Here is a 16,250-nt window from a genome sequence, read left to right as displayed (position 1 = left end):
CGGGACCGGAGCAGATGGCAGGGAGCGTTCAAACTCCTGGAACGGTTCCGAAAAACAAGGGAACGATTCATAGTCGTCCGGAACCACCGGAGGAGGCGTACGAGGAGGCGAAGGGGTGTGCAGGAGACTCCTGACGTCCTCAGCAGGAGGGGCCGATCTGGGAGGCGAACCAGCCAACGACGTCGGGGCCGGCGATAAAGCACGGCTCTTGGCTTTCGACTTGGTCTTTGCCTTTTTTGGCGGGGGCTCCGAAGAAGCCGCAGTGGCCAAAGGCTTCGAAGAAGGCTTCGACGAAGCGCGTTTCTTCGCCTTCCGACTGGACGGAACACTCACGGAACCGGAGGCAGTCGAGCCCTCCGGAACGGGCGGCCCCGTCGGATCCGAGGGGAGCGGTTCCGGCGACTTACGCGGAGCCGGCGAGGGAGCGACAGAGCTGGGCTTGCTCCCGGACGATCCAGACGGTTTGGGCGGCAGAAGGTTGGCGTCCCAAAGGAAGGCTCGGAGCCTGGCCTTGCGGTCGTTCCGCGCCTTCGGGGTGAAGGCCATGCAGAACTTACAGCGCTCCACGACGTGCCCCTCGCCCAAACAGATAAGGCACAGGTCATGACCGTCTGAGTGGGTCATCTTAGTGCCACATTGCTGGCATTTTTTAAATAGAGAGGAATGGGACATGGTGGAGGCGTGTCCCAGAAAAGAAGCGATAACTCACAAGCGACGAACAGTCCGAAGACACGAGCGACAGCTAAAGAACCTTTTCGAACGGCGGCGAAAAAGGAACTGAGGGAATGCCGGGGACGTTCGGGTACTTGTACTTCAAAATTGGCGGGAACACCGGCGCGCATGCGCGGTGGGCCCGAACGTCCCCGTCACATTTCTAGAAGCTAAAAGAATCTTCTCCGCGGCTGGCCTGCGCCTGCGCAGTCCCAATGTGGGGCTGCACAGAAGGACGACGACGATCTCTCTGTTATCACACGCTCCTGGAAATGCATGACAACATCACTCCCAGAAGTGACGTCACTCCCAGAAGTGATGTCACTCCTGGAAGTGATGCCGCTTCCCAAATCCCAGCACGATGCATTGCAACAAGATAAATGTTAGTAAGCTTGGAAAATTACACTCTTATGAGAAAGGTTTTTTTTTTCCTTTTGTATCCTCTACAAAAAGTGAAATCTTCCATTCCTTTTGGCAAACATTTCATTTCTTTGGAACCACGTTTTAAAATATGCAAGGAGGGGGCCTCTAAAAACCCAAAACCCATCTCACAAATCTAAATTCTAACAGAGTCCCTCTGTCAGCGTAGAAAAAAAAATCCAAAATTCTCTCTCAAAATTCCACAGAGTCTGAAATTCCTAATCTAATGAATATTGAATTTTCAAATGTTCAGGCTTTCCTGGAGCAATTCAAAATTAGATACTCAACTTTAGCTTCATTAGATTTATACTTAGTTTAAAATGGCTTTTTTTTGTTGCCCGCCAACTCTACCTTACCAACGGCTAAGCTGTTGTGACATTGTGAAATGCTCATAAATATTCCAATGTCCCAGACAAACAATATTTATAAAAACCTCCTTAACACCCATATGTCCTTAACACCCATATGCAATTTCAGTGATGTTAATCAGCTGACGGTGGGGAGAACCATTTGAGTTACAGCTATTAAGACATAAGAACACCTATATGCTGATGAATATATTGATGAAAGCCTTCTGTGACTTGGACACAGCTATCCATTCCTAACATAAAACTTGAATAACTATAACTGATATTTTAACTAATACAAATAACCATAACTCATATATTTAACTAAGACAGAACCAATCTGCATTCAAAAGCTGTGGGAACCCTAACAATGTAAACTTCAGTCAACAAAAGAATGAAAGCAACACACACGCACACACACAGCCCCACCCACCCCCATGAAAAAAGCAGAATGAACTCAAAGCAGCACACACACACACACAGATCCTCACCCATGCACCCACCCCCGAATAAAAATAAAATAGAATGAACTCAAAGAAGCACACACATACACAGAAACCCGAATGAAATGAAAGCAGAATGAACTCAAAGCAACACACACACACAGCCCCACCCCTGAGAAGAATGAACTCAAAGCAGCACACACACACACACACACACACACAGACCCACCCACCCACCCACTCCCTCAGTGAAAATAAAACAGAATGAACTCAAAGCAGCTTAGTGTCAGTCCTTGGCAGGTAGAATCCCCTATAAGCAAAAATATGATGGCGGGGGGCAGTCAACAGGCTTTGCATTATTTTTTTTGCGTTCTTTTCCCATTGCAAGACTACTTTTCATATTTTAGTCTGACAAAACAAAGTTTTTGGTCTGCCAAAGTCTAATTCATCAAAACAAAAATGTTCTAAACCACACAAACACCTGCGTTAGAGCATGCTTCAGGCCCACTTTATACCAGACATAAACATTTCGGTTTTTGGCACCTCTTCAAAGTAAACATGCACTAAAGACTGAACACAGAATAGCATTCAGGTTTATGAAACTACTCTTCTCTGTTAATTACACAGATAAATGTCTCATCACACATTTGGTTACCAGGATGGCATAATTAGTTTTCTGCATTAACCTTTCAAAAGCAGTCTTAATTTCAAGTTAAAAACCATTGTCAAACTGTTTGCAGCAGACCAATGTATTTCCCTGTGCTTGTGGAAGTGGCATATTCCGCAAAAAAAAAAAAGAGGAAAACAATGTAAGCATGACAATTCCCCCATAGATAAAGGTGGGGAGGTTGGCGAAACAGAAGTGAACTGTCTCCTGGTCATCATGTGCTCTGCTCACAAGAGGACAGGAGGGCCTTTTACCCTTTAGTCCACCCCCATCGCTCTGCTCCCCGGCTCCTCAGTGCAGCCCATGATTGCACAGCCAAGCACAGACACACACTTCCGCCAAAGAGATGTGGTAGAAGAGCATGCTTGTGGGGCCCCTGTGTGTCACCGGGCAGCAAAGATGGATGAAACAGGGGAGGGAAGTTGTGAACCCCCCCCTACTCCATCATCCTGCCTCTGTCTCCAAGCCACAAACCAGCCCCCAAGGAAGTCCAGGAACTCTGCTTGTGGTCCCAGGGGCAATGGGGATGAGACAGGAGGTAAAGGAGTATGGAACAACCACCACATGAGGCTGGAGTAAAACATGGCCACAACTTGATTACTGCCGTTGGAGCACTGGCACAGCATAGGGCATGGATCCACACATCAGATAACCCACTTGCTGGGAGAAATAATCATGGAATGGCAGATAATGTGATCCCACATGGATGCAAGCCACTCAGCTGTTCCCCTGCCACCTGGGTGTGAAGCCTGACAATAGCCCAGAGCTGGGCACATCCCTGCATGGCTCCCCCCAAATCTGTTAAGGGGACTCCTCAAAATGGGGCGAGATGGCATGCAGGCTGCCCCCCCCCCCCACAAGCTGGATCTGACCAAATGCTCCAAACCACCACTAGAGGTAGACGAAAAACTGCCCAACTCCCACCAAAACCCCTACAGCTACAGACAAGGTTGCTCCCCCCACCCCAGACCAATCTGCATATCTGAATAGGATGCTGCATTAATGGAATATATCTAGTCCAAAAGTACCTGGCAAGAACCATTTTTAGATCTGCCAATGAGCCATATGTACTATCAAACGCCACATACTCTAAGACCAAAGGCATGAAATAATTCATCCCAGGAGCTAGCACACACACCACCCAGAAACAGCCATTCTGGAAGCTGGGTCGCTGCAGGCAAATGTGTGAAAAAGGGAGCAGAGAAGTGAAAGAAGAAGATAATACTACATTTTCAAAATGCGTAAGCCAGTTTAAGTAGCTGGTTATAAACTTAAACAACAACTAACATTCAATTACATGCAACTATAAAAAGAAAATATGAAGGCAGAGAATGGCCACAACCTTGATGCCCTTCTGTGAACCACTACCAGACTGGCACAGGTCTTATCTTGGCCACAGATGTCATTTTTACTTTTAGCGTCAGGCATACCGTCCTTAATTCAGCCATTTTGCCAAGCTCAGCAGGAGACTCATCCGAAGTAGGTTTACTCAAAATCCTACTTGGGTCTATTCAATGGTGCTTACTCCCAGGAAACAGTTCCTAGGATTACGCTAGGCCAGGACATTGCATCATTGTGTGTGTGTTGTGTGTGTGTGGCAAATGTGCATTAAGAATAGCACACGTTTGAATTTCAGTGACACCATGTCTGCTTGCAAATCCAAGTGGTAGCATTGGAATCAAATTAAAGAACTCTGTTTATAGATTTACATTTATTTGCTTGATTTACATTACGCTTCCTTTCAATTAAGGAACGCTTAAAGATTTTAGATACATTTGTACTTTAAGAACTGTTTTAATGTTTGTAATGTTTTAATGTCGAAGCATTTTAATGGTTTGATGTTAACTGCATGGGGACCCTGGCCGAATCCACACTTCCCTACCTTCCGCTTTTCAAGTGCATTAATCGCGCTGGATTCTATGCCGTAAGGTCCCAGGCTGTGTTCACATCCCTTCTCTTACTGCTGCCGCCTCGCGCTATACTTCGTCCACATCCTTGGTAGAATCGTGCGATACGGGGCGGGTTTAGATCTGACGTCGCTGATGACATCATGTTCATTTTTTCCCATTTTTTCATCAGATTTCCGCTATAGCATTTTTTTGCTAAATTGCTATGTCGAGGCCACACCCCTATGATGCCTGTGATTGGTTAATGCTATTCTATGCCGTCTTCTTTGAAATCCATTGAACCATTATTCTGGCAGGCTAATTTGAACTGATATTTAAGGTGAGGGTGATCCAAACACTCCAAACGGGCAGACTAATTATTTGACACTTGAATGTAATGTTAGAATGACGGATTTCCGCTATAACGGTAATTTCAACAGTTAAAAAAAATTAATTTTAACAGCCACCAATATTTCCGACTGTTCGGCATTCTAAAAATGACACGGAAATGGAAATGACGCCACCCCTTGATGTCTTCACAGGGATTTTGGAGCACCCCGATTAAGATTTATGGCCCAGATTGTGCAACAACATTGGGGAAGTCCCCTTTTTTTAAAAAAAAAAAAGGGAAAGGGCAGGCAGGTAGGCATGCTGCGGAGTGTGTGGAAAAGCTTGATAATGGCACGGCAAAGAGGGATGGTGTTCCGGAAAGGCTGCAAACACGGAAGTGGGGTGGTTTGAAGGGGGCGGTCTCCTTGTGAAACGCTTCTATTTGTCCACATCCATGGTGAGAACCGTGCAAGAGAAGTGTTTGAACGCATGAAAAATTCGTCTGAGGTGCAACGCGAAAGACGCAAGAGAATGACGGGATTGAGGTAAGAGTATGTGAACAGCCCTCTGAGAAGCGAATAATGGGTGGGGAAAAAAGTAGAAAACTTGAGAAGTGTGGATTCGGCCCCTATCTGGGTGGAAAGGCAGCACAGAAATGTTTTAACTAAATAAAATAAACAAATTTATGTCATTGAGAACTGGATTAGAGAGACAAAGCATCTTTTAACTCCCACTGAACTCCGCAGTGTTTTGCCCTTCTCCCTAGGAGAACCGAAGCAATTCATAATACATATCTTACAGTCCCTGGCATTTTGCAATGTGTGCATTTTAGAAACAGAGCATGGCTCAGCATTCTTCTGGATTGGAGCAGGTATAAAACAGGTATGAGCACTGCAATATGAAGGGACAGAATCATACTAGAGGTAATTATGAAAATAATGAGCAAGTCACTCAGGCTTTAGGTAGGCCCACTATAACACAGTAGTATCTTCCTTACACCTTGTGGACAGCTGATTTAATTTAGGTTTTTCCTTGGTTAAGATAAGCAGCCTGCCTCCAGAGGTGAAAGAACATTACATTAAGACAACACATTAACCCCCATGCATGGCCAAAGCAAATCCAAACAAATAGCAGATTCCTGGAAATTGAATTTCTGTTATCCAGATGTCAAAGATGTAATACCCCAATTACAAAAACTATTGCCAGTGAAGCATGCCAGCAAATATGCAATGTAAATGGGCCGAGCACAGAGCTGGAGAACTGCACAATCAGCATCTGGTTCTCTGGGCGAGTGATAATTAGTACTGTGTGTAGACACTAATAAACATTTATGTCTCAAATTACAACATGTTTTGCAAAAGGTACACTAGCAGTCTGCAAAAGAGAAGGCCCTTTGGCCAGGGCTTCCTGCATGCATAGGGGGCAATTCTCTCCCTCCCTCCCTCCCTCCCTCCCACAAACGCATATAGGCATCGATGAATACAAGAACATACCTAAATAAAATAGTTGTGTCTCTTTAGCCTCTCCGTTAACATCATTACTGTAGTCCGAGATCTTGTATGCATCGTGGTGATAATCTGGAATTTGAAAAATAATGAAAAGTCTTAGAAATCAAGTGATTGAGGGTGTGGGAACAAGGCCCTGAATATGTTGTGATAGTCTGATCTCTATCTACCAATGCATCTTCCATCTTATTCCCTGTACCTCACAGCACTCAAAGAAAACGTGTTCAAAGTCAGCACGTCCTAAAAACAAATAAAGCCCTCTGCTTATGCTGAAGGCACTTAACCAAAATATTTCACATATTTTAGCAAGCAGCTATGTTAACCTCAGTTGTGCTGTTCATTTTCACAGCAAATTAACATACCAGATGCCAACTCTCTGGGTTCTTGTTTTACACAAGGCAAGTAATTTTTTGTTTGAAAACAGAAATTAGAAATTTGCTGTCCTTAGAAACCAAGAAAACCCTTACCTCACAATACAATTAGTAGGAAGCAAAAGGTATAACCTTTTAGCTCCCTGGCTTTTTATCTAGGAAGGCTGCCAATGAATTCTAATGGGAACAGGTCAGGCTCTATGAATGGAAATTAATAGCAATTTTTAATATAATGGAGTATAGACCATGCATGAAGATCCTTTCATTTTGATCACTTACATATCCAGTAAATAACAAGAATTTTGCTTACATATAAGTACTGAAAGAGCGTTTATGGTAAACCTTTATTAAGGTACAAGGTAAGGTTTAATCGTATATGGCCAAAGGCCATCACAATACAGAGTTAAGAACAGTAAAAATAGAAATTTATCATACAAGCATAAAGTACAGTTGTTAAAATTACAAAAATAAAATACAATTAAAATAGAACCTTAGTAAATCCAATTGTTCAGACCAGTATTAAAATGCAGGACGATTCTGACAAACCTTCATTAAGGAGACTGCAGTTGGTTCCTAACCCTCCTACTTATTTTAGGCCGGCAGTTACCAGATTTAAAATGAAGAAATAAGAGATATTCATGAGTTCTGGAGTTTGACATAAATACTCTCCATTAAAGGAGTAATATTTTGAACCAAGGAATGATGGTCTTTTAAAATAAGAGCCATTTTGACTTTCCTGTCTGGGAAAGCTGCTTGGTGCTGTCTACTTACTGAGAACCAATTTCCTCTTTATGAAAGTGCTGCAGAAGTGGAATGAAGGGCACCCCCTTTAAATCAAAAGAAGTTATCATAGAATCACAGAGTTGGAAGAGACTTCCAAGTTCATCTAGTCCAACCTCCTGCCTAGTGCACGAAATTCACAACTACTCCCCCACCCACACACACACACCCAGTGACCCCTGCTCTATGCCCAGAAAACGAGGGAACAAAGCAAAAAGCCATGAAAACGAACTAGAAAAACAATTAAGGAAGGTCTAAGGCAATGTAACTCATTCCTTCAACTAGCCTGGGGCAAATTAAGGCATATTCTATAAATATAAAGACCATATATATGGTCTTGAATTTGTCCAGTCTGACCTTGTCACAAGTTATATATAATTATAAGGTTTATTAGAAAATGGTTCAAGTATAATAAATAAGACTTTATATTTATAGAATATGCCTTAATTTGCTCCAGGCTAGTTAAAGAAACCTTTCCTTAATTGTTTTTCTAGTTCGTTTTCATGGCTTTTTGCTTTGTTCTAGCTGCTTTGATTCTGTGATACTCTTGTGTCTAGATATATATGTACACTATGCACAGATAATGGCAAAACACCTCCAGGATCCCTAGTCAAGCTGGCCTGGGGGAAATTGCTTCCTGACCCCAAAGTGGTGATCGGCATTACCCAGGGCGTGTAAGAAGAGGCCATGAGAACTAAGCACAGATGTAACCCTTCCTGCCTGCCTTCTCATGATCTGCCCAGGTTCACAGATTCAGCATTGCTGTCAGATGGCCATCTAGCCTCAACTTAAAAACCTCCAAAGAAGGAGAGCCCACCACCTCCCAAAGAAGCCTGTTCCACTGAAGGACCGCTTTAACAATCAAGAAGTTCTTCCAAATGTTTAGCCAAAACCTCTTTTGATTTAATTTCAAGCCGTTGGTTCTGGTCTCACCTTCTAGGGCAGTGGAAAACAACTCCACACCATCCTCCATATGACAGACCTTCACATGGTTATCATATCACCTCTCAGTTGTCTTGTCTCCAGGCTAAACATACTGAGCTCCTTCAACCTTTCCTCAAAGGACTTGGTCTCCACACTTCTCACCATCTTCATTGCCCTCCTTTGGACATGTTCCAGCTTGTCCTTCTTAAATTGTGGTGCCCAAAACTGAACACAATACTCTAAGTGAGGTCTAACCAGAGCAGAGTAGAGCGATACCATCACTTCATGATCTGGACACTATGCTTCTGTTGATACCGCCCAAGATCGCATTTGCCTTTTTAACTGCCACATCACACTGCTGACTCATGTTCAGCGTATGGTCTACTAAGACCCCTGGATCCTTTTCGCACGTATTACTGCCAAAACAAGTCTCCCCCATCCTATAATTATGCATTTGATTTTTCCTACCTAAATGCAGAACTTTACATTTATCTCTGTTGAAATTCATTTTATTTGTGTTAGCCCAGTTTTCCAGTCTGTCAGGATCATCCTATATCCCGACTCTGTCTTCTACCATGTTTGCCACCCCTCCCAATTTAGTAACATCTGCAAATTTAATAAGCATTCCCTTTATTCTTTCATCCAAATCATAAATCATAAAAATGGTGACTTAGTGGTTCAAATGAGGCGTTTATCACTAAGGCAAGGGATGAGGCATTATGGTCTGGCACATTACATTAAATTGCTGACTTCTGGCATTACCAGCCCAGCCAAGGTGATCAATGGCAGTCTCTGGCTTATCCCATGAAAAGCCCACTTTTGAAAGCCTCTCCTGCAGACCAAAGGAGGCCTGCATTTCTGGACAGGGAAAGGGTTTCTGATGGCAGAAGCACCAGGAAAGGGCCATACAAATCGGGATTTGTGAACAAGTATATAGACCCCAGTATACATTCCAGTCTGCAAGTATAAGGCCGTAGGTCCGGAGAAAAACAAATCATGCAAGGATATGCAAGAACAATCAGAATAATGTGAAAACAGATCAGACGGAGGGAGAGAATAAAATCTCGTGTTCTGATAACTGACCTTAGATACATAATCTAATGACACAAAAATGAAATGAAAAAAAATCCCACTTTCAAACAAGTACTAAAACTGCAGAGCCACGAAAATAGCAGATTTCCAGGGTGTGAGCTTTCGAGAGCCACAACTCCCAGATCTCTGACTGTCAAAAGCTCATATCCAGGAAATCTAGTTGATCTTTAAGGTGTTACTGGAACTCATGTCTGAGGAAGGGACATCTGACTCTTGAAAGCTTATTTTCTGGAAATCTAGCTGGGCTTTAAGGTGCTACCGGACCTCATATAAGAGGAAGGGAGCGCTGACTCTTGAAAGCTTATTTTCTGGAAATCTAGTTGGAATGTGTCTGATGAAGGGAGCTCTGACTCTCGAAAGTTCATATCCTGGAATCTAGTTGGTCTTTTAGGATTCGGGTATTACTGGATCCAAATCCTACTCTTCTACTAAAGATCGACATGGCTACCCACCTGGTACTAAAACTGTACAGGATATTACTTTGCAGGGAGACATAAAAGACAGTTGAATGAGAGACAATGACACCACGTGGAAAATGGGGCCATGGCCCAAGTCTTAAAGCACATGTAGCACCATGAGCTTGGAAGTCCTAAATTCAGTTTGGTGTACTGGTTAAGAGTGCAGGACTCTAATCTGGAGAACCGGGTTTGATTCCCTACTCATCCACTTGATGCCAGCTGGGTAACCTTGAGTTAGTCACAGCTTCTAGGAGCTCTCTCAGCTCCACCCACCTCACAAGGTGATTATTGTTGTGGGGATGATAATGACATGCTTTGTAAACCACTCTGAGTGGGCTGTAAGTTGTCCTGAAGGGCGGTATATAAATCAAATGTTATTATTAATATTAATTTAATTTATTGTATTTATATTCCGCCCTCCCCGCTTTCGCAGGCTTATTATTAATATTATGTTAATATTAATTCAAGTATTCCTTCAGTTATGAGCTCATTGGAGGTTAGGCAAGCCATTGTTTCTCAGCCTCTTGATATATAAAGTAAGTAAATTGGCCTGCCTTAGAGGATTGTTGTAAGCATTACTGAGGTTTTAAACATTTAGAAAGGCACAACAGAAAGACTAGATAGGTCTAGTGCAGTTCCAGGAATCAGAAAGCATAACAGTAACTCTGCCCATGTTTACTTGGAGGCCCCTGCCATTTACTTCACAGGTAACAAATAAATCTGCAAAGAAAGGCAACCTAAAGCACTTTTACAGCTCAATCCTATGCCTATCTATTTGGACGGAAGCCCCACTGGAACTCTCATACAAGCAGGCACAAGAGAGCCGTATTAAGAAACATGTTATGCACACAAGGTGAACTAAATATATATTTTCATCTCCAATGTCTCTGGCAGTGTCTGTTCCTTCTGATCTCTGCCAGCACAATGCTATAACTTCTTATTTACTATCAATTGTTCACTGCTTTTGTGCCTGGAAGCGGCTAGTATATTGCAAGAAGGATACACTTTGCACCCTGCAATCCCAGAGGGGTGGGTCTCCCAGCATCACAAGGGTAAGGCAGGCTTTGCTCTCACTGCACTAATTTTATCAAAGTCAGGGCTTTACTTTCTCCTCTTTTGTACGGCAACCAGTTACTTATATGGAATAAAGTAAACAACCACAGTCCAGAATCTGAGGGAGGTGGGCGGGGTGGTTAAAAGGCTCTGTTCTTGATGACTCCAGCCCCTGAGAATCCGATCTCTGCCCACCTCCAATTCCCCATCCCTTCACCCGCAAAACCTCATTCTGTTTCTTGGTCACACTAGAGTATAATGGCATACTGGAAACTGGCGTTATAAGCATATAACAGAACAGGAACTATGGTTGTTGGGGGTTTTCCGGGCTGTATTGCCGTGGTCTTGGCATTGTAGTTCCTGACGTTTCGCCAGCAGCTGTGGCTGGCATCTTCAGAGGTGTAGCACCAAAAGACAGGAACTACAATGCCAAGACCACGGCAATACAGCCCGGAAAACCCCCAACAACCATCGTTCTCCGGCCGTGAAAGCCTTCGACAATACATAGAACAGGAACTGATACTTGTCACATGCAAAATCAAAAAGAGTCCAGTAGCACCTTTAAGACTAACCAACTTTATTGTAGCATAAGCTTTTGAGAATCACAGTTCTCTTCGTCAGATGCATGGAGGGCAAGAAGAAACTTGCCCTCCATGCATCTGACGAAGAGAACTGTGATTCTCAAAAGCTTATGCTACAATAAAGTTGGTTAGTCTTAAAGGTGCTACTGGACTCTTTTTGATTTCGCTACTACAGACTAACACGGCTAACTCCTCTGCATCTTGTCACATGCAGAATATCAAACTAGGTAAGAGCAGGCAAGTGGCATTCAGATACTGGAATGGGAGGGGGAGATAAAAGATTCCAGAGTCTGCTGCACAATATTAACACATTTCTTCAAGTAAACACAGATTGCCAAAGTCTAAATGCAATTGTGCAATGAAGTCTTAATATTACAGTAAGTGATCTAAAGGGAACACAGCATAAATCCCATGAGCCAAATGCAGTGCAGTTTTTCTTTGCTAAGAGACTTGGGTTTCTTGCTTTATAAAAAAAATCTGGGCTGCATTGAAAAGTACGAAAATATGACTACAGCATGCACTCCGTAAGTTCATTGTGTTTTGACAGAAATGAAAAGATTCTTGCATGACAGAGCAGCATCTTCATAACCTCTATTTGTTTCTGTGGATGTAATATTCCAATGAAAACAAATACAGTTTGTATCCCAACCACAGATTCAGCTATGAGTGCTAAACTGTTTCTTTCATTTATACCGTGCCTTTTCCCTTATGCCATTCTCCATTTTACCCTCCCAACAACCCTGTTGGATAGAAATTAGGCTGAGAGTATATCGCTGGTCCAAGATCACCCAGCAACCTTCCACGGCAGAGTGCAGATTCAAATCTAGTCTCTCAGATCCTATTCTGCACTCTGACCACTACACCACACTGGCAGACCAAAGTTGTATCAGTTTTGTTGGGTTCCCGTCTAAGAAATGTCACTCTAGTGATTCTCTCTACCTGCAAAGGGGCCTAACGCTTTTGCAAACCTTCACTGATGTCCTTCTGTTCCTTATTTTCTGCATTTTATATCAGCTACAACATTAGAGTAGCACGGGACCATTCCATATACAAGCAGTTCCTAAAAGGGCTTGTGTTAACACACCACATCCTTCTCTACATCCCAGGTCTACAATGATCAGTCACATATCTTTCTTGAAAACAAGCATCCAGGATAACAAGGGCTGATCCCGCACACGTTGGATAATGCACTTTCAATGTACTTTATCAATCATTTGAGGTGGATTTTTTGTTCCGCACACAAAAAAAATCCGTTCCAAATGATCTATAAAGAGGATTGGAAGTGCATTACCCAACGTGTGCGGAATCACTCAAGGTATCAGAGGCCGATTCTTGATCGCTCAACATTCCCCCAGCTGTGGAACTCCTTCCTGCTAGACCAAGTACGACCTTGAGCCTTTTTTCTGCAAACCTTTCCCCCTTTTTAGTGGTTTTGGATGACAACAGTTAACTCGTTAATGGTACAGAATTGTAGCACTGTTTAGCTTCTTCCATCTCTTCAGGTGGATCTGAATTGTTAGAAAAATATTCCAGTGACTGAGGACACCAGACACAATGTTGCATATAACGCAACAGACAATATTCAAAGGGATGAGGCTAGTAGACAATTCAAACAATGGGTAGGCCTGACACAAATTTCACAGCACACATGCAACCATTTTGACACAAAGGTGGGGTACTGAAGCCACAGGGCATTGATATTGTTGGCGTGGCAATTTACAAAATTGGGCACAACACCCCAAATGGCCAGCTGGTGCTGTTTTGCTATTAACTCCCATCTCAAAACAATGAATCAGTCCCACAGCAAGCATTCATCAACCAAGAACTTTGCCTCAAGTAACATGTGCAGGGCCAAGTTTAAAGCTGTAACTGCAAACAGTAAACTCTGGCTAATTTATAAGTAACTGTGAAGATAGCACTGCCACTCAAGCTCATCTTTGCTTGTGAAAGATGTCTCAGAGCCATGACATCAAACACGGCTGCTCTGCGATGCTACACTTATGCACAAGCCAAAAGAACAGGCTTATTGCTAGGGAAACACCTATTAATGCACACAACACTGGATGAAATAAATTGTTACAATAAAAGCAAACACCATCACAGAAGTGTCAGATTAACAACAGCATATTTCTCAAACTAGATATTTTAAAAAATTACTGTGATCAGTTCAAATCTGAAAAACTAAAGGAGTTCTTAGATTAGTTGAAAAAGCTACCACAAACGGTTTGCAGAGGAATTAGAGGCAAGATAAATGTCACGTTGACATAAAGTATTTTCATTCAGCACCAAACACAACCAGCATTTACTTCTTACTAAGGACTTAGTTGATGAAATTACAGACACATAATTAGCATCTCATGGGTAGATATGAATAGCAGTATTTATTTATTTAGCACATTTTATCCCACCCTTCTTCCAAGTTCTGGTTGGCAGACATTGTCCTCTCCGGCTCTACTTTACTCTCAAACCACCCTGTGAGGTAGATTAGGCAGGGAGATTGACCAGCTCAAGATTAACCAGTAACTTTCTTGGCAAGTAGAGATTTGAACCTGAGCCTCCCTGGTCTTAGTCCAACACTTTAATCACTACACTGCCTGGTGTCCAAGCTTCACTTCTAAATAATATTACTTAAGTTAAAGGTGAGAAGGCAAAAACTGAAGAAACAAACCAGATCCATCCTACTCCCCCCTCTGCCTGTCAGCTTCAAATGTACATCCCAGCTTGTGCTGTCCAACAACACAATGTTCACACTATAAGCATGGGTTTAACGTGACACCTGTTTTAACAAAAAAATAAGCTTCAAGACTGTAATGCAATGGTATTTAAAAAGTCAGAAAATACTTTTTAATGTTATATATTGTTTATCTATAGGAAGATACTTTTCTTTTGAACTGAGAAGTTAAATGCAATGCCTAAATATATCTGATGGCACATCATCAAACTAAAATATAAAAAGTATGGAAGTACATTCAAAACTACCTGTCTTGTTCCTATCAGGCAGGCCACATAGGTAATTCATGGAGATATTTGTGGTATATGCTACAGCCTTTTTCCAGCCATGTTTTAATGTCAAATTAAAATGGGGTAAGAGTCTCCCAACTAGAACACCTGTTATACAACACCAAGGAACTATATATACTGCAGGTGAAAGCTGGGAGAATGCCTTTTATAAGGTTTAAAAATGTGATTATTCTGAGTAAACATCTGCATTTCTCCTCAGAGACGCTCAGTCATACTGAAAGGACAAGTTACAAGCCCACAATTCCCCCTTGTTCATGTACAATTAATTAGCTGTGTTGTATATGTTTGCATGCTTACAGTAGCCTCTATGAAGCCTTTCATTTAAATACCTATCGGTACACAACTGATCGATAAAATAGGGGGGGGGGGGAGTCTGAAAACAACGTCGTTAGAGGAATAATTACTTTTTTTAAAAAAGCCAGCTCACTGCTTCTCAAGTATCAGCGTTTTGCTAAAATTGCCCAAGTAGGCTTTCGTAAATAAATGGCATTGGCAGTGAAATAGCAGCTCCCTTTCCCCAAGTAAGGGGAGGGGGGGGCGGCAGAAGTGCCTAGTTTATTAAGACTGTACCCCCCAAGCACGCACACACAAACACACACACAGCCCAGCCCCACAGGCTCCACAACGTTGAGGCGATTATATTTCAAGGAAGAAGACATCAGAAAAAGTGGGCAGAAGGGAAGGACGCATTTCCTTAACGGCTGCGCCTTCCTCTCTCGGAAGAACCCAACTCTGAGAACCCGAGAAAAACAGGGGCAAGAGGGGCCGAGGGGCACCCCGCGCCCGCCCGCCCGCCCGCCCGCCGCCCCTCTCCTGCCCCTCACCTTGATGGATCAGCTTGAAGCTCTGGGATTTCCTGCTCCTCTTCCTTTCAGTAAACTCCATAGCGCGAGAGAGGAAGGAGGAAGAAAGGGAGGCGGACGGGGGGGGAGCCCCGAGGGGCGGGCGGGCGGCCAGCCAGCGGGCAGGCAGAGCAAGGTCCGGCTCGCCTCGAAGCAGCAGCCCCGGCTCGGCCCCGGCGGCCGCGCCTGCTTCAGCCCCCAGCGCCGGCTGGAGCGGGGCCGGGACAAGTTTGGCCGCCGACTTTCCCCCTCACGCCCGCCCGCCGGCCGCGAACTTCGCCGCCAGAGGGGCCTCCGGCCGAGGGGGGAGCCCCGTCCTTGCCGCCCGCCGGGGCTGAGGCGACGGCGGCGCGTCTGGGGCGGCGGGAGAGGCGGCGGGAGGCCGGCCCAGCGCTCGCAATGGCTGAGCCGCCGCCTGGGACCTCTCGCCGCCACCTGCTGGGGGAAGCGAAGAGCGGAGCGCGCCGCCTCGCCTCGCCTCGCCTCGCCTCACAGCGCGCCCCGTGGCGGCTCAGCGCCCGGCCCGCAGGCCGCCCACCCCAGCCCGGCTGGCAGCCCCACGCCACACCGGGGACGCGGCGGCGCAGGGCCCCGCGGGGGCGGCGGCCGAGGGCTCCGGCTCATGGCGGCGCTGAGGGGCGGCTCAGGATCGCGGCCGCCGGAGGGAGGCTGAGGGGAGCAGCGCCATTTTGAGCCCTCGCGGCCGGCGCCCCGCCGGGAGGCCGTTCCCACGGGCGGCCGGGGAGCCGTCTTCGCGGCCGGCCGCGGGGAGGGAAAGCCAGTCGGGTCGCCCCCGACTGACCCGGGTGGGGGGGTGGG

The 16,250-nt window shown here is 44.7% G+C and overlaps 1 protein-coding gene across 1 annotated transcript in view; it reads right to left on the bottom strand.

The window, feature by feature from the left end:
* Positions 1-15,672, bottom strand: part of BEND7 (BEN domain containing 7) — a 78,309-nt gene extending 62,637 nt beyond the window's left edge. Inside the window, exons 1-2 of the mRNA XM_054988217.1 lie at positions 15,414-15,672; positions 6,298-6,381 (exon numbers count right to left, since the gene is read on the bottom strand). Of these exons, the coding sequence (XP_054844192.1) occupies positions 6,298-6,381; positions 15,414-15,474 (145 nt within the window). The 5' untranslated portion in view covers positions 15,475-15,672. The remainder of the gene's footprint in view (positions 1-6,297; positions 6,382-15,413) is intronic.
* Between the last annotated feature and the right edge of the window lie 578 nt (positions 15,673-16,250).

The sequence above is a fragment of the Eublepharis macularius genome, chromosome 9 (assembly GCF_028583425.1).
Source record: "Eublepharis macularius isolate TG4126 chromosome 9, MPM_Emac_v1.0, whole genome shotgun sequence".
NCBI classification, from domain to species: Eukaryota; Metazoa; Chordata; class Lepidosauria; order Squamata; family Eublepharidae; genus Eublepharis; species Eublepharis macularius.
Note: the sequence above shows the minus strand (reverse complement) of the source record. Positions and strands in the feature narration are given on the sequence as shown.